This window comes from Vicia villosa, linkage group LG2 (assembly GCF_029867415.1).
Source record: "Vicia villosa cultivar HV-30 ecotype Madison, WI linkage group LG2, Vvil1.0, whole genome shotgun sequence".
NCBI classification, from domain to species: Eukaryota; Viridiplantae; Streptophyta; class Magnoliopsida; order Fabales; family Fabaceae; genus Vicia; species Vicia villosa.
Genome location: NC_081181.1, coordinates 165,082,222 through 165,104,978, shown reverse-complemented (window position 1 = coordinate 165,104,978; position 22,757 = coordinate 165,082,222). Strand labels below are relative to the sequence as shown.

Genomic DNA, 22,757 nt, shown 5'->3' with positions numbered 1-22,757 from the left:
ATGGAAAATACAATTTTCTTCACAAAATTTTTCAAAAGATTTGTTTTCAAATTCTTCGTCGTGATCACTTTTAATGGTTGCAATTTTCAAGTCTTTTTTTATCTTGCACCAGTTTGCAGAACATTCATCTTTGTGTCTTAGGAATTTTATTTATGTTCATCTGCTATTGTCATTAACTATGATTAGTCTATACTTTTTTACTGATGGAGTTTTCACTAGGCCAGACATATCAATGTATAAGAGCTTTTGTGATATGGAAAAGGAAATAAAACTTTTAGAATAAAAAGAACTTTCCACAAATTTCTATTTTCTAAATACCTCGCAAAGAGTGTCTGATTAATACTTCATATTAGACAATTCTCTTACTAGTTCAAGCTTGTTTAACTTAGAGACTAATCGTGCGTGGAAAAACCACTTCTTTACTTTCACTAACATAAGGCATTGTACCTCATGTATTTTAAAGTCAGACAATTTGATTTTATAATTTTTATTTCTCCTTCCACTAAAGAAGACAAAATCTTCTTTTTGACTAATAGTCTTACATGAGTTTTGATTGAAGATATCATAACCACTATCACTTAATTGAATTATGCTCAATAGATTATGCATAGCCTTTTAACTAAAAGTACGCTATTGATAAATGTAACAAAGTCTTACGTACTGTTATGTATCCTACGTCCATGCTCTTCTAGTTTCCTCCAAATCTCGTGTTGCCTCCCTTGAACTTCTCAAGTAGTTGATGTGATAGAATTTTCACCATAATTTTCTCGTTTGGTGTCCAACTCCATGGTTGGTTGGACCTAGTCATGAATCATAGGTATTACAATATCAACATGTGTGTATCTATCCTAATTTGTGATTCTTCAATCTTCTATCTCTTTGGTTAGTGACATTAAAATAATAAATGTAGACATAGATTCCAATTACATAATCCTATTGTAATTTTGATCGTGCCTAGAATCTTAAAAATTACAATAGATGCTAATAGACTTAAGAAAAATTTGATTGATCCTGATATCCTTTTAACTTGATTTTGGAAAAATGGTTAATTTAGTGATCAAGTTAGCGATAGAAAGTAATGGATTCTTATTTTTGTATTTATTTTAATTTTTTTAAAAAATATTATCATTGTATTAAAAAAAATAACAATACAATATATCACATAATTTTACAAAAACACATTTTAATTTTGTGAAGAGATAAAAAAAAAAAAAAAAATAGAGAAAGTAAGTTGGAAAAATTAAAAATGAAGATGTAGCATTGCGAATGAACATATCACGAAAAAACATTGGTTAGTTCTGACATAAAGTAACACTTACGATGGCTTTGGTGTCGCAAATTGGATTCGCACACTTCACTCCACCTTCATCTCTATCTCCACCTTCCATCACCCATTTCCGCCACAACCCTTGTTCATCAATGTCTTCTTCTTCTTCTTGGACACCATCTCAGGACAACAAGGATGGAAAAAAATCAAAGAAAGTATGGATATGGACCAACAACAAGCAGGTTATGACTACAGCTGTTGAGAGAGGATGGAACACTTTCATTTTCCCATCAAACCTTCCTCAACTCGCCAATGATTGGTCATGTATGCATTTCTACTCTCTATCTCTATTCCCCTTGAGTTATATTTACAATCAAATTGTATTATCATAGCCCTTTTGTGTTTGCAACTCTATCTGATTTAGAAAGATTTCAATTTTTTGATATTTCTAATTTATTACATATTTCTGATTTTATGAAAATTTTGAATTTTGCCCATGATGATGTACAGCCATTGCAGTAATCTGTCCTCTTTTTCTTGGCGAGGGAGAGATTTTGGATGCACAGAATAAAAGGGTAGCCACAGTTTTCGATGTTTCGACGCCAGAGGAATTAGAGGGACTTAGACCGGAGGATGAACATGCAGAGAACATTGTAGTTAACTTACTAGATTGGCAGGTATGTTAATGTTTCAAACTGCTGTGAGAATCTTTTAGGGCTGTTTCTAGGTTGAAGAAGTGTCTTGTATAGTTTACGGTGGACCGATGCTTGAAAGTCGTTCGAAACTCTAATAATGACTGGTGAAAAGCGAAATAATGTTATAAAATGTTAGTAACTTTCTTTGTATACAATTGCTCACTCAGGTAATACCTGCAGAAAATATAATTGCTGCATTTCAAAACAGCCAAAAGACTGTGTTTGCTGTATCCGATAATACGTCCGAAGCTCAGATATTTCTTGAGGTATATTATATGAGATCAATGATGTTAACTTTTCTTGCTTAAAGCTTGAGTAAATCTTCTTACAGTTGAGCCCTTTGAGTTTTATAGGCTCTCGAACACGGTTTAGATGGCATAGTTTTGAAAGTAGAAGATGTTGAGCCTGTTCTTGAGCTAAAGGTAATTTCGTCACGTATTTGAACTTCTTGAGTAATAATGAGACATGAACTCTTATTTCAGTTGGAAACTTTCAGGAATATTTCGACCGGAGAACAGAAGAAAACAATGTATTGAACTTGACCAAAGCCACTGTGACAAACATTCAAGTGGCGGGAATGGGGGATCGCGTTTGTGTTGATCTCTGCAGTCTCATGAGGCCCGGTGAAGGACTTCTCGTATGTATCCATTTCCTCTACGGAGGTTATCAGTTAATCCAGTGAATCCGCCACTCTTATTGGCTAACAAATTTCTCTAGGTTGGATCTTTTGCTAGAGGATTGTTTCTTGTTCATTCAGAATGCTTGGAGTCAAATTACATTGCAAGCAGACCTTTTCGAGTGAACGCGGTAAGGCGTGCCTTTGAATATCGAGCTCAAATTAAACATATTCCGTCAATGAAATGAAGATGTATGATGAATCCTTTTAATCGGTTACTTATCATGACAGGGACCAGTACATGCCTATGTCGCTGTTCCAGGAGGAAGAACGAGCTACCTGTCAGAGTTAAAATCAGGAAAAGAAGTGATTGTGGTCGATCAACAAGGTCGACAAAGAATTGCAATTGTCGGGCGTGTGAAGATTGAAAGCAGACCACTAATCCTTGTGGAGGCAAAGGTTTGTGTTATGTTATGCATCAATCGGAAAAAAATTGAATTGGAATATTTGCTTGATGATACTGATGCTAAACTCTGCGTATCGTTTCAGACAGAATCAGACAATCAAACAATCAGCATACTTCTGCAGAATGCAGAAACTGTTGCATTGGTTTGTCCCCTACAAGGTAATTCTATATGTTTCTATACATTTTATTGCAATTTCTTCGGTTTCATTGAGTGTCGTAATGTTTTTGCTATTCAGGAAATAAACAGTTAAAATCGGCTGTTCCAGTGACATCGCTAAAAGTCGGAGATGAAGTTCTGTTGAGAATACAAGGAGGGGCTCGACATACCGGAATAGAGATTCAAGAATTTATAGTTGAGAAATGAACAAGTAGTAATAATGTATATTCAAATTGTAATTTTCATTCAATTTTGTGTGCTCATCTTCTCCTTTTCTTCCAGCTTTGATATGAGATATGGAAAAGAGCAGCTTATACTTGGCAGCCACAGATATGAGACCAAAGCTTAGCATTATTTTCATATATTTAACTATAGAGATTTTTTAATCTATTTAGAGGAAAATAGTATTATAATTTACTAGTTAATAGCATAGTATCAAAACATCATATAGTAACTGTCAAAAAAAAATCAAAACATCATATAGTTTGTTTGTCAAGATATTTCATTTTCTAATGACAAAGTAAAATTGGGACGTTTTATTTGAAGCACAAATTGCAATTGCATAAAGAACTTGTGATTCGGTTAGTGTGTCGGATATGATAAAGAATTTTAATACTTAACTAAAGGCATGTTTAGTTTGATAATATATTTTCTATTTTCTACTCATAAAGACTGAAAATATTCTTTTATGTATAATTTCAAATGTTTGTATTCAAAGTAGTGTCAAGTTAAAACTGTTCATTATTTCCTAAACAAATTTTGAAGACATCAAATGTACACTATTTACAAGGTAATTTTTTCTCCATTCTTACATGTTCTCTTAAATCCATGGCAAAAAGTTGAAAATGTTGAAAGATGCATCTTCGGCCGCACTTTTTCACACAATAATCGCAAATTATTGAGCTTCCCTCACAATGCCAAAATTTAATTCGGAGATGTTTTAGAGTTTGTTTGCAGATGCATATCCGAATTAACCCTTGTTTTTAAATTAAGAGAAATTTTGGAAGATGCATTTTCAAAAAAATTTAATGTATATCTAACACGCGCTAGACCGTCCCTCTCCTCCATTTTTTGAATCTTTTTCTTCCCCTATTGGAGCTCGTGAGCAACATTGTTCCAGTCAAGTTTTCAAGCAACGGAAGAACCTCTACTTCACTCTTACTAATCTCAAGTCACTCCACATACTACATTCAACATTATTCATCCTTATCAACACTTTTCGAATAAGTTTTTCATTTAACTTTTTTGACTTTCGATTAATGTATTAGGTAAAATAGTTTACTTTTAATGTATTGGGTAGTATTAGAATTCGAAATATATAATGTTACAAACATTGACTATGATTTGGATTCATTTTGGGTTGTTAGGGAAAGATTAGGAATTTTTCCTTCCATTGAAGCAAAACACAACCATTTTCACAAATGTATCTCCGAATTGAGTCCTTTATGGTTTTCAGAGATACATCTCCGAATTTGGCCAATATTTCTATTGCAGAATTTCAAACTAATGTCTTTTTCTCATTTTTACTAGAAAAATGGCTTCAAACAACAACAAGAGAATGAGACTCTAACGTAAAGCCAACACGCGTCTGTCCGCTACGAGGGGGCTCGAGTTCAAAATGAGCAGGTCAGAGCTAGGAGGGTACCTGTCCCTATGCCTCTTGACGGGAAGCTTCGATTTCTAGGAGCCTCCTATCACAGAGGTCCTCATCCCAGGGGCACATCTCCACTGCTCATGTCTCCCATGCTCACGTCTCCCCTGCTCACGTGCACCAAGAGGAAGCTTATCCTGCACATGACAATCTCCCTCCAAATTCAATGCGATTGATATTGTTATGTTTTATTTTTAACAGGAACGCGATTGTTTGAAATTTGTTAACCACAACAGAAAGATTCACAACCTTTATCAGAAAGATTCAATGGTTTCCAAGTGTCATCAGATACTCCGGTCTTGCTGGTATGTGTTTTTCCGGTTACAAGACCATCCGCCATGGCATGCATGGAGCTTTTGCCAAGAGATGGCACATAGAAACGTCATATTTAAAACTTGTTACTAATGATTTTTTCTTATTCATTTTCAGGGATGGATCATATCTCACTTTTACCGTATACACGGGTTTGACCGTGTGTTAGGGTATACTAAGGATTACCCATGTGCTTGCCTTTATTTTCTAGATAGAGGAAATGATATTGTGCGACCATCCTGTATGTATATTGACATGACTCAGCTTGATGACGTTGACTAGACAACATACGCCCCTCACTGGGAGACTATTGCCTTTGACCCCCTTTCAAGTTACTCTGGATGGCTGGAATGTGGGAGTAATGTGATCTGCTGGTATTTGTCGGAGTGATGCATGTGTCAGTTTGGATTTGTCCATATCATTCCTAGATCCCCATTTGTGGCTGCTTCTATCAGCATCGTGCGCAAACATCTTAATGACATATTGGCGGATTACGAGAGTCATATAGTACCAAAGGAGTATTGGAGTACGTCAGTTACAAGAGAGTGGCATTATGCTGAGGGTTACATGACTTGGTTCTATTTTGTATCACACCTTGTCATGGCACCAGATGCCCCTGGACGTCAACCTAGGCCTGCTCATGAGGAGATCCTGGAGAATAAGCAGTCTAGGGATAACCATGCAATTGATGTGTTACCGATCTTTCAGAATATGATATGAAATACACGTGAGAGCATAGAGTCTGGGCTGTTAGAGGGAGGTGGAGATGATGCAGTTGCCCTTACACGTTTCATTCTTATTGAGACACGAAATGCCTTGAGTTACTGGTGGCAGAGAAGGAGCCATAGGTTAGGATAAGGCATACGCGCTAGGTTGTTCTTATTTTGTATTTTTTGATGTTTTACTAGTATTTTCCATACTTTGAGAACTATGTTTGTAATATTTTGACTTGTTTTTTTAATTCATGCATAATCTTATTTTGAGATGTTAATGTTTGAATCAAATTACGGAATATAGCACTATTAGTCAAATTTAAATGACCTAAGATTAAAAAATATATATAAACTTAGACAATATTTCTGCCCATAATGCATACAGGGAAGTTTTTGGAGATGCACATCTAAAAGACGAGTTTTCGAAGATGCGTATGCGAATTCATCTCAGAAATATTCGAAGATGCATCTCCGAACCAAATTTTGGTAAAAGTAATTCATGGTGCGTTCAGAGATGCATCTCTAAATACTTCTAAGAGAGCAATTTTAGATTTTCAAAGGTGTGACCTACACCATAAAGGTGGGGAAAAATTATCAGAAACAAGGAACCCAAGAAAACAAATTTATGTGTTGTGTGTGTTTGATTTAAATATTGTTCATTGCTGGATAAAAACTAAGTTTTTTTTCACTAAACTATAAGTTACTTTTTATTTAAAGTATAATTTATTTAAAAGATTAAAATATTCTTTTATTTATATTAAATATAAAAAGGTATTCTCTCTCCTATTAATATTTATATTTATAAATATTATATTTTATTTTATTTTGTTTTTATTGTTCATTGTTCTTGAAACACCGTAAAAGATAAAGAGTTGCCGCTATTTTAAAAGTTTATTTTGTATTATGTCCAACATCTATTCTTCTCTTATGAATCAAACGCACCCTAACATGAAAATAAATGTGTTAGATGTAATTCAAATTCAACTTATGCATTTTGCTTCTATTTGCATTTGAGTTTATATGGTTTTGCATTTGGTTGACATTTCATTTGGGTGTTAGTATATAAATCCAAATTGAATTTCATTTGTAAAATGTTTATTTATTTATTTTGAGTTTGAGTTTGAGATTGAAACGATAGTTACAAAACTCTCTCTCTCTCTCTCTCTCTCTCTCTCTCTCTCTCTCTCTCTCTCTCTCTCTCCCTTTCTTCTTCCATCTTCGCCTTCTTCCTTTTCTGCATCAATGGAGTTTGTGTGTTAACTCCAACAAATTGGTATCTAGAGCTCTGATTTTGGTTTAGGGAAACACGGGTGCACGTGAGGTGTGTGATCAATTTTGTTCCTCAAATTCATACTGAATTAAATTTTGAATTGGAGAAGAATCACATTTATTGATTTTGCGGGATTGGGAAACACAAGTGTTGGATGCACAAGATCTAAGATGAACGATGAAAACTATAGCTTGAACACAATGCTTCTAGTCTTTGATGGAAAGAATTGGAATCGGTGGCTGATTCAGATGCATGTGCTGTTTGGAGCTCAAGATGTTCTTGATCTCGTCAATGACGGTTACACGGTGGTTGCAGCACATGCAACAGAAGCACAGAGAAATGCGCAACGTGGAACAAGGAAGAAGGATTTGAAGACATTGTTATATATCTACCAGTGTATGGATACAAAGATATTTTAGAAGATCGCCGACACGATGACGACGAAAGCTGCGCGGGATATACTGGTGCAGTGTTATAGCGGTGACGCGTCGGTGAAGAAAGTGAAGTTGCAGCCTCTATGCAAGCAATACAAGAATCTCAACATGAAGAACAATGAGAAAATACCATATTACATCTCTAGAGTGACTCTGATCACGAATGAGATGAAGGCTTATGGAGAAGACTACTACAAATATTATTTTTTATAACGAAGCTTTTACCTCAAACAATAAAAGACCGAGGGTATAGGTATTGAGAGCGCCATGTTTTATTTTTTTAAAAACAATCAATATTTTCCCTCGGTTTTCTGCAAAACCAACATAAATAGTTACTCAGGATTTTAGCTTCGATTTTCAGCTCCTATAATTTTATGTTTTATTTAAAAGCAAAAAGGTGTCTTTATTTTTTATAGATTTAACCTCAGATATTATCCCTCGATTTTAAAATAAACCGAGATAAAAATTCTTTAATTTTTTATTCCTTTTGGAACCAAAAAGTCGCCTTTATTTTATTATAGATTTTACATTGGATATGTTCCCTCGGTTTTTAATAAAAACGAGATAAAAACTCTCTAAATTTTTTATTCCCTCGGAGTTAATGTTAAGTCTATCTCATTTACTTTTTGATCCCTAGCAAACGAAAGAACACCATTCTTCTCCAGTTAACGAAAGAACGCCATTTTTCTCCAAGGAGGAAGAAAGAACGAAAGAACATACACTTTTCTTTAAGTCTCTCATCATATTCCATATGTTAGTATAGTAGGTTCTTTGATGTATGTCATGGTATGTACGAGATCAGACATAGCCTATAGAGTGAGCCTTGTAAGTAGGTATATGGCCAATATTGGGAAGACACATTGGTAAGCATTAAAATGGATTCTAAGATACATAAATGGGTCTATGAGCAGAGTGTTATTTTATGGTGGAACCTATGATGAAGATTAGGGATGGCAACAAAACCCATACCCGCGGGTACCCACCCAAACCCGCCCCGAAGTTGACGGGGAAAACCTACTTTGACTGGGTTAGGGTTCGGGTTTGGGTTTTCCCCGATTAGAAAATATGGGGTCCGGTCGGATAATGGGGACACTAGTACTCACCCCGAACCCGTCCCCGAACCCGCCCCGTTTATTTCATTCTATATATTATTATATATTTTTGATAATTTAGAATAATAAATACATAGCCAAAGTTTTGATATTTTGATTTAAATTTATTATTTAAAACATTTGAAATGTATATATGATTTTTTTTAAAATTGTTTCATTTTATTATTTATAAAGTAATTTAATTTTGGAAAAAATAAATATTTCTATTAAAAAAAATTAATTTTACTGAATGGATGATGGCGGGGCGGGGATACCCGAACCCATTTGGATCGGGTTTGGGTTTTAATTCTCCATCCCCGTTTGGGTTTGGGGCGGGAAATGGGGATTGTTTTGGGATTCAGGTTTGGGTTTGGGGGAGGTAATAACCGTTCCCGACCCGCCCCGTTGCCATCCCTAATGAAGATAGCAAAGTAGAAATCAAAGTATTTGTCAACTTTGATTATGTAGGTTGTATGAATTCTAGATTATGCAAGTAGAAATCTATTTCTGGATATACTTTCACTATGTTTAGCACAACAATAAGATGGAAAACGACACTTCAAAAGGTTGTCGCCTTATCAACCACTGAAGTGGAATATATTTCCCTCACTGAAGTCGTGAAAGAAGCATTGTGGCTTGAAGGTTTTGCCAAGGAGTTGAAACTTTAAGGTCGGGTTCATTTCAATTAATCATTTTTATTTTGTAGCAAGTCATATTAAGGAGTAGGAGGACAAAGACATGAGAAAGGGACTGAAAGAAGAAAGAGAGATTAAAATCTCTCTCGAATCCTAATAATTTTTTCTAATCTTTTTTAACTTTCTAGTGTTGTTGTTGTTGTTGTTTTCTTAGGAAATAGGTCCAAAGCGAAGTCGTTCCTCTTGAGCATCATCATCATAAATCAAACGAAGGTAGAGTGGAAAAAACAGAACCAAGACTTCAACAACATCATGCAAGACGTGCAAGACTTTTTCCGCTCCAATGACATGTTAATTTGGAGTTTTCAGACATTTGTATTATTTTCCGCAATTTCCTTTTACGTCCAACAAGTCAATCTCTCAAGTCATTCTAGAGTAGTAGCTACAATGCTCAATTTTCTTTTGTACCATTTTTCTAATGATTTTCTTTAATAAACAAGTTTTCTCCGGTTGTTTCCTTCAAATTTACAAGAATTGCAACTTTAGCAATAAGCAGATGAACCAAAGGCACCATCAGAGAGAACTTGAGCATTAGGAAAGTGCCTTACCAATTGAAAGCGAAAGATGAAAATGTAATCAACAGACAACTGGCTTGTACTCAACTTCCATAAACCTCAGCTAGTAAGGTTTGAGAAAAATATTTCCATTGTTTACAATTTCTTTCTTTGAGTGTATCCATGCTTTACTATCTTATCAGACTTGAACTATTTCCGATTTAATTTGTCTAGTTTGATTTACACACACCGAGACATTTTGCGGTTTTAATCTCAGAGCCTTTTAAGCCAACCTATATTAATATGAATATCCATTGCTAACCACTTTAGGGTCCGTTTGGTTCAACGGAGGGGAGGGGAGGGGAGGGGATTTAATCGAGGGGAGGGGAATGGAGGGGAAGGGAGGGGAGGGAATTTAACTAAATATATGTTTGGTTCAAAGAAGGGGAGGGGAGGGGAGGGGAGGGGAGGGATTTTTAACAACAAGTATGTTTGGTTCACAAGGGGAGGGGAGGGATTTTAAAATCAATTTACCTTTTCATCCTTATAAATATTATTATTTGTGCTTAGTAAAAATAATTCTTAATAAAAACTTGTTCATTCATAAACCATAATATAACCGTAAACAACAACACACATTAGTTGAACTATATATCTTCAACGCAAATCAAACTATTATCTGATCTTATGATTCATCTAACTCAATAAAACAATTCCTATAATTAAAAATAAATAAAATAAGGTTAGAATATTAAAAAAATTAAATAAATAATATTAGAGTTAAAAATTTTATTTATAACATAAATATATTATATTTACATATATTGTATAATGTTATTATTATTATTAATAGTATAATAAAAAAAGTCTTATTACTATCATATATAAGAACCGATATAAGTATAAGTATGTTATTATTATAAAAATAATAATATAATATCAAAAAGGGAACTTCAACAAAATAAAAAGAAAAAAACTCATCTGAGAGGAACAACGCACCAATAGCAACTACACAATAGAAAAAAATAAACGTGAAATAATACGGAGGAAAAATCTAGTCTTTAATAATTCAATAAGGACAATTTTGGAATTAAAAAAATAATTGAGGTTAAAATAGGAAAAATAATATAATTATGATTACTAAATCTTCCCTCCCCTCCGAATTCCTCCAATTTGGAGGGGAGCAAAAAGTGGGTCTAGGAGGGATTTTGCTCCCCTCCCCTCCCCTCCCCTTATTAAAAATGAGCCAAACACAAATTTTTATAAATATCCCCTCCCCTCCCCTCCCCTCCATCTACTCCCAACCAAACGGACCCTTAAGCTTAGCCCTTCTTTTGATGACATATCCACATTTATTAACCAATTGACTTGAAAGATTAAATCTTTCCACCCTCTCTTTGGAGTTGGGTAAAAAATTTAGTTTTCTTGTATAATGCAAAAGAACATGTTTGGGGTTACTCTTTGAAGTGAATAAATTTTAAGTTTGAGGTTAGGGGTACTAGAGATATTTGTCAAAATTTAAAAAAGAGAGAAAGAATGCAAAATGCATAACAAAGACCACAAAAAATATAAATCTCTAGCACCGATAATCAAAAAAAGAGTTGGTGTGATAAAAAAAAAGGAGAACTAGGTACCTAACTTCAAAGGTTTAAACCTACTTTCTATAAACTATCCTACCCTAAGATAAGCCACGTTACAACCGAAAAAGCCCTCATGTGTGTGTGTTTTGATTACTTTAATGAATTTTATTAGAACATGATCAAACTCAGTGTAAGAAGTTTTGCATGTTGATTGAGATATTATCTTGTCAATTGAGTGAATCATAGTGAGATGAGAGACAAATTGAGTACTTGATTAGGTTGATGATGTTTTTTGAATTTTCTGAATTGCAGTTAGAAGCTAGAATGATGATCAGGTAAAGCAAATATTATATCGTGATGTTCATGTGTTATTCTTGCAGTTTGTTTTTCTGTTTGAAATTAACAGTTGCAGGCAAGTTACTTGAGTACAAGCAACAAATTAATTTTGGGTTTGTGATGACACTCTGTCATTTGATGTATTTTATCGAAGAAACAGAGAAAAACAAATCAAAGATGATCAAATTTGAGGAATAATAGCTAAGATTGATGCAAAAATGACCAAGTATGAAGAAATAGGGACTTAGAGAAATTTGGCTGAAAAAGGAGCAAAAAAGAGATAAATTTTCTGGAAAAGTTGTGCAGGGCATCGCATGCTTGATGGGGCTGCAAAAGTTGCATCGTGTGCGTGATGATGTCCATGACGCACGCGATGGATTCTTTTTCTGGACAATTTCTGACGCGTTTTGGTACGATCTGGAGGCTTCAAAATGGGGATTTTTCCATCTTTTTAAGGGTTCTGCGATTTTAAACAGCAAGTGACGAATTTCAACACCGAAAGTGAGATTTACAATGCATTCGAAGCCATTGGAGGACAGATCTTCTAGTATTTTCTTATGCAACCTTATTCTTATTATTTGGTATTGTAATTTAATCAGAATGAGTAGCTAAATTCTCTTAGGTTAGGTTTTGTCTGATGAATTTATTTCAAACCTTTAGGGACACATGTTTAATTTGATATGGAATGACTAGTCTTAGTTATATCTCTATTTAATTGCATCTTTTACTTAACGCGCATTTTTTGAGATACTTTGTTAATGTGATTACTTTTTTTTGTAAGCGTTAATGTGATTATTGACGTATAGGAAATACCGACCCTTAGCCTATGCGTTTGAACTAGGGAAATTAATGTACTTATGTTGACGCAATAAATTGGAAAGCAAAAGTTTTGAAAATAGTACTCCAGAAATTATAGTGTTCACAGAGAATGGTCTGATTAGAATGTCATTCAACGGTTTCTTCGTTCTTGAGCTCGGATTAAAATGAACAAAAAGTAAAAAGATATAAACAGGAAAATAAATACATTCTTCGAAGATAATAACTTATCTGGCATAAATATACACTACTCGTCACAAGCTTAAACCTATCGATAAGTTGCCCTCAACATACAATACTCGTCATTACCATCACGTATCTCTCACATCATTTTTCATCTCTGAAGCACCAACGAGACGTATCACAATCGAGATTACCTCTAACGCAAAGTTGCGAGAACATCCATATTCTCGCGTCACCGATCTCTCTCGTGCAACTCAAACACGAAAGCATAAGCTTCGACACACAAGTGATTGTTAGCTCTAAATATATCTCTAGAGTCTAAAAGCTAACAAAAATCTATCCCTAATCAGAATCTGTGAGTTATATCTCTACAACAACACAAATCCAAACATAAATGCAAAAAGATTGGGGAAGATACCAATAATGATTTGTAAAGCACATTTTATAAAATTCCATGAGCGATAAATATACATAAGTTTAGAGTAAATATACAAACAAAACCCAACAAAAGAGAAATATACAAAGAGGGAGAGAAGAAAACCAAATATCTCACAGGTTGTCAGCTCCGATTGATAAGAAATCCACCTCCGATCATCCAAATGCACGACCCGATCGTTATTTTCTAAGCTAATCTAACATAAGAATGAGATTGATAGAATTGGAACAAAAAAAACCCAAAACCATACTCTGACAAATGGCTGAAAAAAGAAATATAAAGGAAAAATTTCGCAATCGCGCTAAGCCAGCTCGCTGGGCTTAGCGGGCTGCCACTTATTCCCAAAATATCTGCGCCTGAAAAAAGGACTGCGCTTAGCGGGCTGACAATGCTAAGTAGGCTCAGAAATCCAATTATGCCCCTATTACTGAAAATGGTAACGCGCTACAACCTGGGCTAAGTGGGCTCTGTAGAATTTTCTTCCTTATTGTTCCAAAATTGCATATTTGAAGTCGTGTCTTCGAGACTTTATTGCTTGAGGCTTCAATACGCTCAAATACCTATAAAATGAAGGAAAAACAATCAAACGGTACATAATTGAATCAAAAACTTAATTATATTATTGTTTACCCAAAAGTCGGAGTTTTACTATAAAAACTAAAAGAATAAAATCAATAAGTGCCATAAATATATACTAAAAATAACGAAATTTTGGCACTTATCAACTTACGCTGGTTGACTAGGGATAGGAGACCTCTAGTAGAAGCATTAGAATTAATATACTGTATCATTGCCTGATTTCACTTACGTCGGTTGAATAGGGATAAGAGACATCTAGTAAAAATAAGTGAGTTATACACTAAGGGATAGGGTATAGTGGTTTTGTTAATTCTCTGTGGAAATATAACGAAGTTTCATTTATGTAATGCATTAGAGATCAATAGGGGAGAAATAATGGATTCTATACAAAACCCGACTGCTTTCTCATAATTGTCAGAATGCTTTTATTTTCTCGCAAATTAAACTCGAAACCCCACATTTGTTATTTTCTTAATATTGCACAATATTGCCTAGTTAAATAGCAGTCCATGTGAATATTATCATATTTATTACTGCGACATTATCGCTACACTTGCCAAGAAGTCATCAAATATGATCACCAAGATGTTGTCAAACTGCAAATTTTTCTACTATATGCAGTTGATAACGTTGCATAAAGAAATTTAGTTGATTCCCTTATGTTATAGAGTTTGTTTCAAGGTGGAGATTTGTGAGATTTTGGATCAAACTCTTCTATCTCGACAGGGATAACTTCTTGGTTCGACACAGTTTAAACTTATTTTCGAAGTTTGTTCACATGTTGATGTCGAAGTCCGGCATGTTGTAGTCGAAGTACGCTCAAGCATGTAGTAGTCGATAATGCTAAGTTTGTTAGCATATCAAATTTGGTTTGTTTGCTTAGCTCAATTGTTTAAGTTACCTTGTAGCTTTACTTTGCTTAGTAGTCTATAAATAGACTAGATCTCTCAGGTTGCTGAATGAGGTTGGTTGTTGTTATTCACTTGTAATCTTTGAACCCTTATAGAGTAAGTGAATGGTAAAATAGTTATAACCAATACTTTTTTTTTCTTCTTCTTCTTCTTCCCTCATCTCTCTTATTTGTGAAAATCTAATAGAGTTTCTTGTGTTTGTTTAAGAAACTCAACATTTCTCATAGTTTTGATTTGCTCTTGACGACTCTCCGTTACAACAAGCTCTTTGTTTGGCACCAACTCCTTCCAACGAAGGAAAACACAACTTTCTCTGGTACTGGTTCCTTTGACTAAATAAAATGAGCTACTTTCTCTCGTGATTATTTTTACTATGAAGATTACTTTGATCATCCAGTCAATGACACAGAAGTCAAATCATTTAATCATTTGTTAGACCAACTACAATTGACGTCATTTGGTTGTGGCCTTTGATGTTTTCACTTTTCAAGATTCCCTCTCAAGGAAGATAACAAAATATCGAAAATCAACAATAATACAAAGTATAATAGTACAAGTCATGTGCAACAAGATCAACAAAAATAGTACAAATTTGACAACTCCTAACACCCAGTTATTTTCATGCAACAACTTTTATCCTAAAGAATATACCATGCAATGGTATAATCTTGTCGGTCATATATATTCATCTAAATAGTTGACACGGAAGCGGTGAGAATATAACCAATCCATACTAAGAATAACATCTAACTTCTTTAAGATTTTGTTTGCGAGTTTAGAGGGGAAGGGAGGGGAGGATTTTGGAAAATAGGAAGGATTGGGGGAAAAGAATAGAAAGATTTTGAGTAGGAGGGTTTTGGAGGGTTTGATTTATTTATAACACCAACAACCCCCTAAAATGGAGGAACTAAAAAATTGTATTGAAAGAGAGTTTTGAAGAGCTTACATAAATTTTTCAAATATCTTTTAGGTTGTTATAGTATTTTGAAAATTAAAAATATAGTAATGATAATAATAATGACTCTTTTATCATTCTAAACAAAATTATTTTTTCAAAAAAATCAAATTTTTTTTATATTTTTTAAATTTTCGTTTTCGAAAGTCTTTCCCTCTCGTCCCTTTCAAACTCGCAAACAAAGTCTAAGGGTAAACACGTAGATGACTCCGAAATTTATCCCATACTTGAAAACAAAACAATCAAAATGAGCACTAGAAATGTCAACAAAATCACTAATTAAGGTTTCTAAAGTCAAATCATAAGTTAAGGAGACACATGTAATCCTAAACAACTAGTACAATCAATAAACACAAACAAATGAGTTGCACCAAAGTCAAATAATACAAGCAAAGAACTATCCCTTAAGAGATAAGTATCATGGTGATCAAGTTAGCGGTGTTAGAAACTTTGGCACCACTTGAGGAAATAAAGGTAATAAAGCCAGATCAACCTCATTGGTGTTCCAAGAGTCACCTTAATTGACTTTATACATCTCAAGCTAGCTTCAATCCAATGTGCTTAGTTTTCCTACCTACCTAGTCTTTATCACATGTAATTTTCATCATAAAAATTTGTACTTGCCTATTTTTCTCTTCTACCTTTTCTTGTCCCTCTAAGGTCAAGAATCTATAATCTAGTTTGAAAAGTAATCAAATCATGACCAACATTTTCCACCATGTACACGGTTGGCTATTGCAATACCCTTTGACCAACATTTTCCACCATGTACATGGTTGGCTATTGCAATTTCTCTAAGGTAATTAACTTCACATCACTTGAAAATTACTATAAGGTCACCATCAAACATAATAGTACATGCATGCAACTATCTCACATTAGAGAAGAAAAAGTGTCATCTAAATTCTAAACACAAGATTTGTTTTGCTTCATTTATATATCTACATATACATATCATGAATCTCAATATATAAGACACCCTTTCAAAGATTAATACAAAAAATGAAAAAAATGTAGAATTTTATGTATACAATGAATAAATTTTAATAGTTTGTTGATTAGAGTCTGAAAATATGTGACCTAAACATGTTCTTATAAGTGGATAAGTGGAGACAAATTTCATCTTATAAATTGGTTTGAGATTTGAGTTAGACACAAACAACATTTCTTATCATGGTATTATGAATTGGTTTAACATCCGATGATCATCTGCTATCAAATATTATCAAGTTTCCATTATCATACCACTCACCATTTATTTTCACGCTCCAAAGGTCCAAAGATTTAAAGATGTTTAATCATGTGCAAGAAAGTGTGTTAAGAGTTATACATAAGACAATATATGACCTGATACTTATAAATAGGGACAATACTCACCCTACGAATTAGTTTTATAGGGTTGGGTCAGACGCAACCTCTTTTCTTTATTTATTTTATTTATTTATATAATGAAAAAGAATTATATGAGTGACATATTTCATACAAGGTCAAGAAGAACAAAATACAACATTATTTTTTAATTTGAATAACAAACTAATTCTATATATGGATGGCTAATAACATGGTGTTTCTATTAGCAACATTTCTCCTTTTTATGATGTTCCCTAAAGAAAAGAAGAAGAAAAAAAAACACCAAAAAAAAAGGTACAATAACAAACAAGCAAAACCAGCATGGAATCTTTAAGGTTGATAGAAATTTTGTTTTCTTTCTATAGAAATTGAAAATGATTACAAGAACTGAAACATGGTTGGTGTGTATGTTTGAAGACAGAGATTATGATTAGCTAGCTCTCCACAATTGTTGGACCACTGTACATTTTTCCTTCAACTTTTAAATCTTCAAGTTGGTCCTTTTCTTGTAGCCATTCATAGACATTCTTTTCCTCTTCTGGTATGGATAATCCCTCAACTGAAATTTCATCAAATTGTAGGCTAGTTTTAGCATTACCAATTATGCACATTGAAAATGACATGTCAATTTTGAACACAATAAATATAATTAAAGTTTTGCTTGCAAATAAGCAATGGATTTGGTCTATATTTAGTCCAAATATATTAGTTATTCAATTAATCTAAAAAGTAAAATTTCTCGAATAATAAGAACCAGATAGAATATTAACATAGTGAAGATATGGATTTCCGGTAGTCACGAGTTTGGGCAATCAAGCAGTCAAATGAATTTGGACCAAAGATCGAATGACATGGATTTCCAGTCAAAAAATCCATGAAATTTCGTCTAAGCAATTTGGTATTGATCGTTTGATATCTTGCAAAGAATTTCCTCTAACACGCAATCATGAATCGTAACCATTGGATAAGATCACACGACTCATACTATAAATTCATTTTAAAACCAATTTTGTAAAGTTAGAATCGAGCTATTTGATCTTTATCCAACAGCTAATATCCTTAATTAGATGAACGCGTGTTTTCTTTTACCACACGAAATCCGAGATAGAAAAGTAATAAGAACTAAAATTAGAAAAATTACCTGAAAAGTTGGAAAAAGGGTAATTGGTATAGTAAGTGCAGTGCCTTCCATCAATATCAGAATATGGAGGACCAAGAACATCAAGAACTGCACACGCTGTCACTGCGGTGAAAACATGCATGTTTCCACCATCTTCCGGATACAAGATTGAAGGGTTGCAAGGAGCAGTGAAATCGGCATCAACCTTTACTTTCGCTAACCTCAAATTAGGAACCTGGCCTGCAAAATTATAACATCATTGTTAATTCAATAGCCACTTTTTTTTCTCTCTTTTATGACTACTTTTTTTACTATGTATAGCATTGTTTATCCAAATGAAAAAAGAATAGTAAGAGTACAAAAGCATGATAGTAAATATTCTCTCAAGTTCTAATTATAAGAAAAAATTTACTTTTTCAATATGTTTTGAAATTTTTCTTATAAATAGGATCAGAGAACGACGTAAGATACAGTGAATAATATTAGTACAACTTACTTTCTGAGGGTTTGACAATTGTAAGAGATTGAGGAGGCAAGTCAACAACCCAATCATATGATTTGATGTGCATAGTTCCAAAAAGTAGCTTACTAAAAACTGTCATTCCAGGGTGATTGTGTAGAGGAATAACACCAGATGGTGGCAAACAAAATATTCCCATCTATACAACACATTGAAAAAACATATATAATAAGTAAGGTCACTATCAACTATTTTTTTCTTTATAATTTGTACCGTCAAGATACTCTAAATTCACGTGCATGCAAACAGTATATCGATGACAGTTGAATCAAAATCAGATGGTTTTATCAAACTCAGTATTTAGATTGGTTTAGAAACTTACCGAGAACTTCTCGCATTCATAAATATGTAAGTATGTAATTTTTGGCCTTCTATGAGATGCATTTGCCATGAAATATGGCATATCAGGTCTCAAGTCAACATCTTCTGGTTTTATTCCATCTGCACCAAAATGATAAAAGAGTGTTATACTTGGTGCATAAAACTCACCCTATGAAGCAAATAGACACCGATAAATCGACACCAGTAATAATTTTAAAAAAAATTAATATAATCAAATATGTTAGTGTCAGATGCCAAACACGATTTTAAAGTGTTAGTTCGGCATAGTATATAAACCATTGGAAATAGTGCAAAGGTAGTTTAGCTTTGTGGTCTCCAAACTACTATTGTTAAGTGAGTGAATTCCAAGGGAAAATTATAGATATCCATTTTCATTTTCATACATAAAACAAGAATAGAGGAATATCCTTTAGAGTTTTGACATAGACCTTGTATGTCTAAATAATGGACTTTTTTGTTCCTAGACTAGTAGGCCTAAAGTCACAAACCATTTCCCCCCACTTTGACAAGAATGTCCAAATAATCACCATACAAAAAGCAAGAATGTACTATAAAATCCATTCTTATTGATTGACATTTGATAGTCCCATATCTAGTAATAGGGATTTAAACCTTTATTGCTAACCTATAATCTAGCTCATCATCACCAAATTAGTCATAAAAAGAGGGGAGAGAAGAGAAACAAGAGAGAGACTAATATTATCAATATGCTTGATGTCACATTCACATTAGAACATGTACTTGACATAACATCTGAATTTTTCAATGTAAAATATATATCTCTCATGGGGAACAAATAGCACAAAACATCATGCATTTTAATATATGATTGGAATATATAGTATATAAATATAAATATAACACATGCATGTAATCCATGTTAAGACACAACAAAAACACATCAATTTCAACTATATTTATTACTTATTCATTAAATTTAAAAAATAAATTTTTTCCTATATTAAAAATTAAAAACTCGAAGAGAGTATTATCAACAATTCAAATTGAGAGTGCATTTGATGCGGATCATTGTTGGACATAAACACGACACTGACACATACGATACTTATTGACATAATAAACAACATTAATCATCAACAATTCAAATTGAAGGCACGCGACACTGACACATATGATTATACAATTACATTCAATTACTTATATTTTCTTAAATCAAGTGCTTCATATAAAAAAACACAACTAATTTAACAACACAAAATCAATAAGAAAGAACCTCATACCTAAAACAGATTGCAACTTGTCAATGTCCTGAGCTGGAGGAACAATTCCTGTCCCAGAAGATGCAAAGACTTCCTTACAAGTCTCAAAAAGTTTCTGAACCGGCGGCATCTTATGACGCCGCCGGTTCCTCCTTGCCCTGCTGTTAGTAATTGTTTCCTTTGGCAATTCACAAAAATCTCTTCCTTTTCTATCTCCCAATGTTCTCTCAATCCCCATTCAAACCAAAACCAAAACCAACAACACTAACAAAGCTCTCAACTTTATCAACCAACTGAAAAATCCAATGCACCAATCTTCAATTCACCTAAAAGGGTATCCAAAAAACAATCCAAATTTCAAAATCATCACACCCCATCAAAAATTCAAAAACAGAGCCAAAAACAGAGCAAAACAGAGCAATTAGATTTTAATAGTAAATAAAATAAAAAATAATAAACATGAGGTAAGATTTTTGGTTTACATTTGTTTTTTGGTACTAGGTGATTTTTGTGTTATGGTTACACAAGTTGAAGATAAGAGAAGGGTGAAAATTGTAGTAAAAATTGGAAAGAAAAATAGTGAAGGTGAATGAAGATTTGAAGATTGACATTTGATATAAAAGAGGAAGAAGGGGTTAGTTGAGAGAGAGAAAACAGTTGGTTTATGCAAAGAGAAGTCAGAAAACAAAACCAGGGGCTAACTTTGATATTCCAATGGGCTGTTTTCAACAGCGGATTTTTTTAAATAATTTACTATATAATATAATAATATTATATCATATGATTTGATTTTATGTCATTGTTAATTATCCTAATCAATACTTGTCTATAGTTTGTGTGAATAATTTGTATTATTTTAACAAAAAGGGCACTGCAAAATCTTGAAAAGTAATGAAGAGTTTATCAATAGTAGGATTACAATTGTTGTTATCCTTATTTCATCAATACCAGCAACTTTTGAGCTTTTTATCTAGATTCTTAATTATTTAATCATTTGATATTATCTTGTTATATGCTGATTTAATTTGTATATATCAAATTAATTATATAAATAAATGTTTTGTATAGAAACTTCCAATCCAATCAAATTACTAGATGATGCCAATTTTTCTTATTAGCTTCTAAAATATTTAAGTATTTACTTATTTAAGATTATTTAACTAAAATATTTTACATAGTCAATATTTAAAATAAGTTTTACTAAATATTACATAATATATTAAAAGGATATATATATATATATATATATATATATATATATATATATATATATATATATATATATATATATATATATATATATATATATATATATATGTGTGTGTGTGAAAATTAGTTGTTTTTATGAATAGTTTTTTAATTTCGCGGAGATTGGAGTTGTTTATGCGATTGAAGTTGTTTATGCGAGTGAGAAGTTATTCAAATTTAGAAATGAATTTTAAAATTTTTGTTAGTATCTTTCTAGTTTGGTTTAATGTCGGGGAGATGATATTTATACTCCGACGTCCAAATTATTAATTATCATATATAAGATGTATTTATAGGTTATTGGGTGTATATCTTAATTTGACATCTTATTTACCTTTTATATTAAGGTTTTATAGTTTCGAGAGTTTAAATCTTTTAATGTGAGACAGTTGTCTAAAGACAGTTGTTTGGATATCATTCATTATGCAATATGAAGGTCCTCTTTCAATCATTTGCCTTGATCAGGTGTTATACTAGGACATGTGCATCCTTGTTCTTAAGATCCACGAACCTTTCATGAGTCTATAGTTGAAAAAAGAGACGTAATTAGTCTGACGTCATCGGTCTGACGTCACGTTAATCAATCAAAGTTAGAATTCTATCTATTCCTTATCATATTGTTCGTTGTCTTCCAAGAAAGTTAAGTCTCTTATGGGATTTTATGTTGGTTGGTTCATGGTTATTTCTAGGTCGCGTTCTCATACCGAAATAGAAGCCCTCTCCCCCTCAATGTCTGGTTCGGTATTGACCAAGTCGAGGTTTTCGTTTGTATCTTTTACACGGGATTTGCTTAGGAACATTCAAACACAAATTTTACATAGGACAAACTCAAGAACCTACAATTATAATTATCATCCATGTGAAGCTCAAGAACCTACAACCAATTATAATTATTATCCAGGTGAAGCTCAAGAACCTACAACCAATTGTAATTATTGTAACTCTCATAGAATTCTTTGAGAAACTAAGTATAGTGTGTAGCCTCAAGAAGTCATTGACAATTTGTCTTCGAGATTGTATTCTTTGAGGGACTAAGTTTAGTATGTAGCCTTAAGAAGTCATTGACAACTCGTCTTTGAGTGTAATCTGATTGATTAGTGGATTAAGTCCTTATTGAGAAGGCGAACTCACTCTGGCGAGTGGACTGGATTAACTTTGTTAACAGTGAACTTGTATAAAAATCCTTGAGTATTTTTATCATTGTTAAGTTTGTTTTTGGGTCTCCAAAAAGTTATTATATTAGAAAGTGTCTTCCTTGAATATGATGCAGATCTATGGGATATGGTAATAGATGGTTACA

General features: G+C 33.1%; 2 protein-coding genes across 5 annotated transcripts; one reads left to right on the top strand and one right to left on the bottom strand.

Annotated features, from left to right (window-relative positions):
- The first annotated feature begins 1,241 nt into the window (after nucleotides 1-1,241).
- On the top strand, nucleotides 1,242-3,587 carry LOC131647322 (uncharacterized). Of its 4 annotated transcripts, none has more exons than XR_009297788.1 (10): nucleotides 1,242-1,591; nucleotides 1,778-1,944; nucleotides 2,130-2,228; nucleotides 2,316-2,384; nucleotides 2,459-2,599; nucleotides 2,680-2,769; nucleotides 2,870-3,037; nucleotides 3,128-3,203; nucleotides 3,292-3,396; nucleotides 3,484-3,587. XR_009297788.1 is itself a non-coding variant. In XM_058917223.1 (10 exons), exons 1-10 carry the CDS (start codon nucleotides 1,321-1,323, stop codon nucleotides 3,487-3,489), a joined length of 1,203 nt encoding a protein of 400 aa, XP_058773206.1. In that variant the 5' UTR covers nucleotides 1,244-1,320; the 3' UTR covers nucleotides 3,490-3,587. The 4 variants fall into 4 exon arrangements, 3 of the variants coding, with proteins under 3 accessions (XP_058773207.1, XP_058773206.1, XP_058773205.1); XM_058917223.1 differs by having other exon boundaries at nucleotides 1,244-1,591; nucleotides 3,281-3,396; XM_058917224.1 differs by having other exon boundaries at nucleotides 3,292-3,587.
- Nucleotides 3,588-17,343: 13,756 nt separating this feature from the next.
- LOC131652835 (plant cysteine oxidase 2-like) lies at nucleotides 17,344-20,845 on the bottom strand. The gene is made up of 6 exons (XM_058922813.1): nucleotides 20,692-20,845; nucleotides 20,231-20,535; nucleotides 18,970-19,088; nucleotides 18,624-18,786; nucleotides 18,149-18,367; nucleotides 17,344-17,566 (listed from the first exon to the last, which is right to left on the bottom strand). Exons 2-6 carry the CDS (start codon nucleotides 20,445-20,447, stop codon nucleotides 17,442-17,444), a joined length of 843 nt encoding a protein of 280 aa, XP_058778796.1. The 5' UTR covers nucleotides 20,448-20,535; nucleotides 20,692-20,845; the 3' UTR covers nucleotides 17,344-17,441.
- Between the last annotated feature and the right edge of the window lie 1,912 nt (nucleotides 20,846-22,757).

Bases quoted from the DNA above. Each gene is read 5' to 3' on its own strand.
- LOC131647322 (XM_058917222.1), top strand. From the start codon at position 1,321: ATGGCTTTGGTGTCGCAAATTGGATTCGCACACTTCACTCCACCTTCA. The intron at 1,945-2,129 runs GTATGTTAATGT...TTGCTCACTCAG, and splicing joins TTAACTTACTAGATTGGCAG to GTAATACCTGCAGAAAATAT. The intron at 2,385-2,458 runs GTAATTTCGTCA...GGAAACTTTCAG, and splicing joins AGCCTGTTCTTGAGCTAAAG to GAATATTTCGACCGGAGAAC.
- LOC131652835 (XM_058922813.1), bottom strand. From the start codon at position 20,447: ATGGGGATTGAGAGAACATTGGGAGATAGAAAAGGAAGAGATTTTTGT. The intron at 19,089-20,230 runs GTATGAGGTTCT...ATTTTGGTGCAG, and splicing joins CAAGTTGCAATCTGTTTTAG to ATGGAATAAAACCAGAAGAT. The intron at 18,368-18,623 runs GTAAGTTGTACT...ATAATTTTGCAG, and splicing joins AATTGTCAAACCCTCAGAAA to GCCAGGTTCCTAATTTGAGG.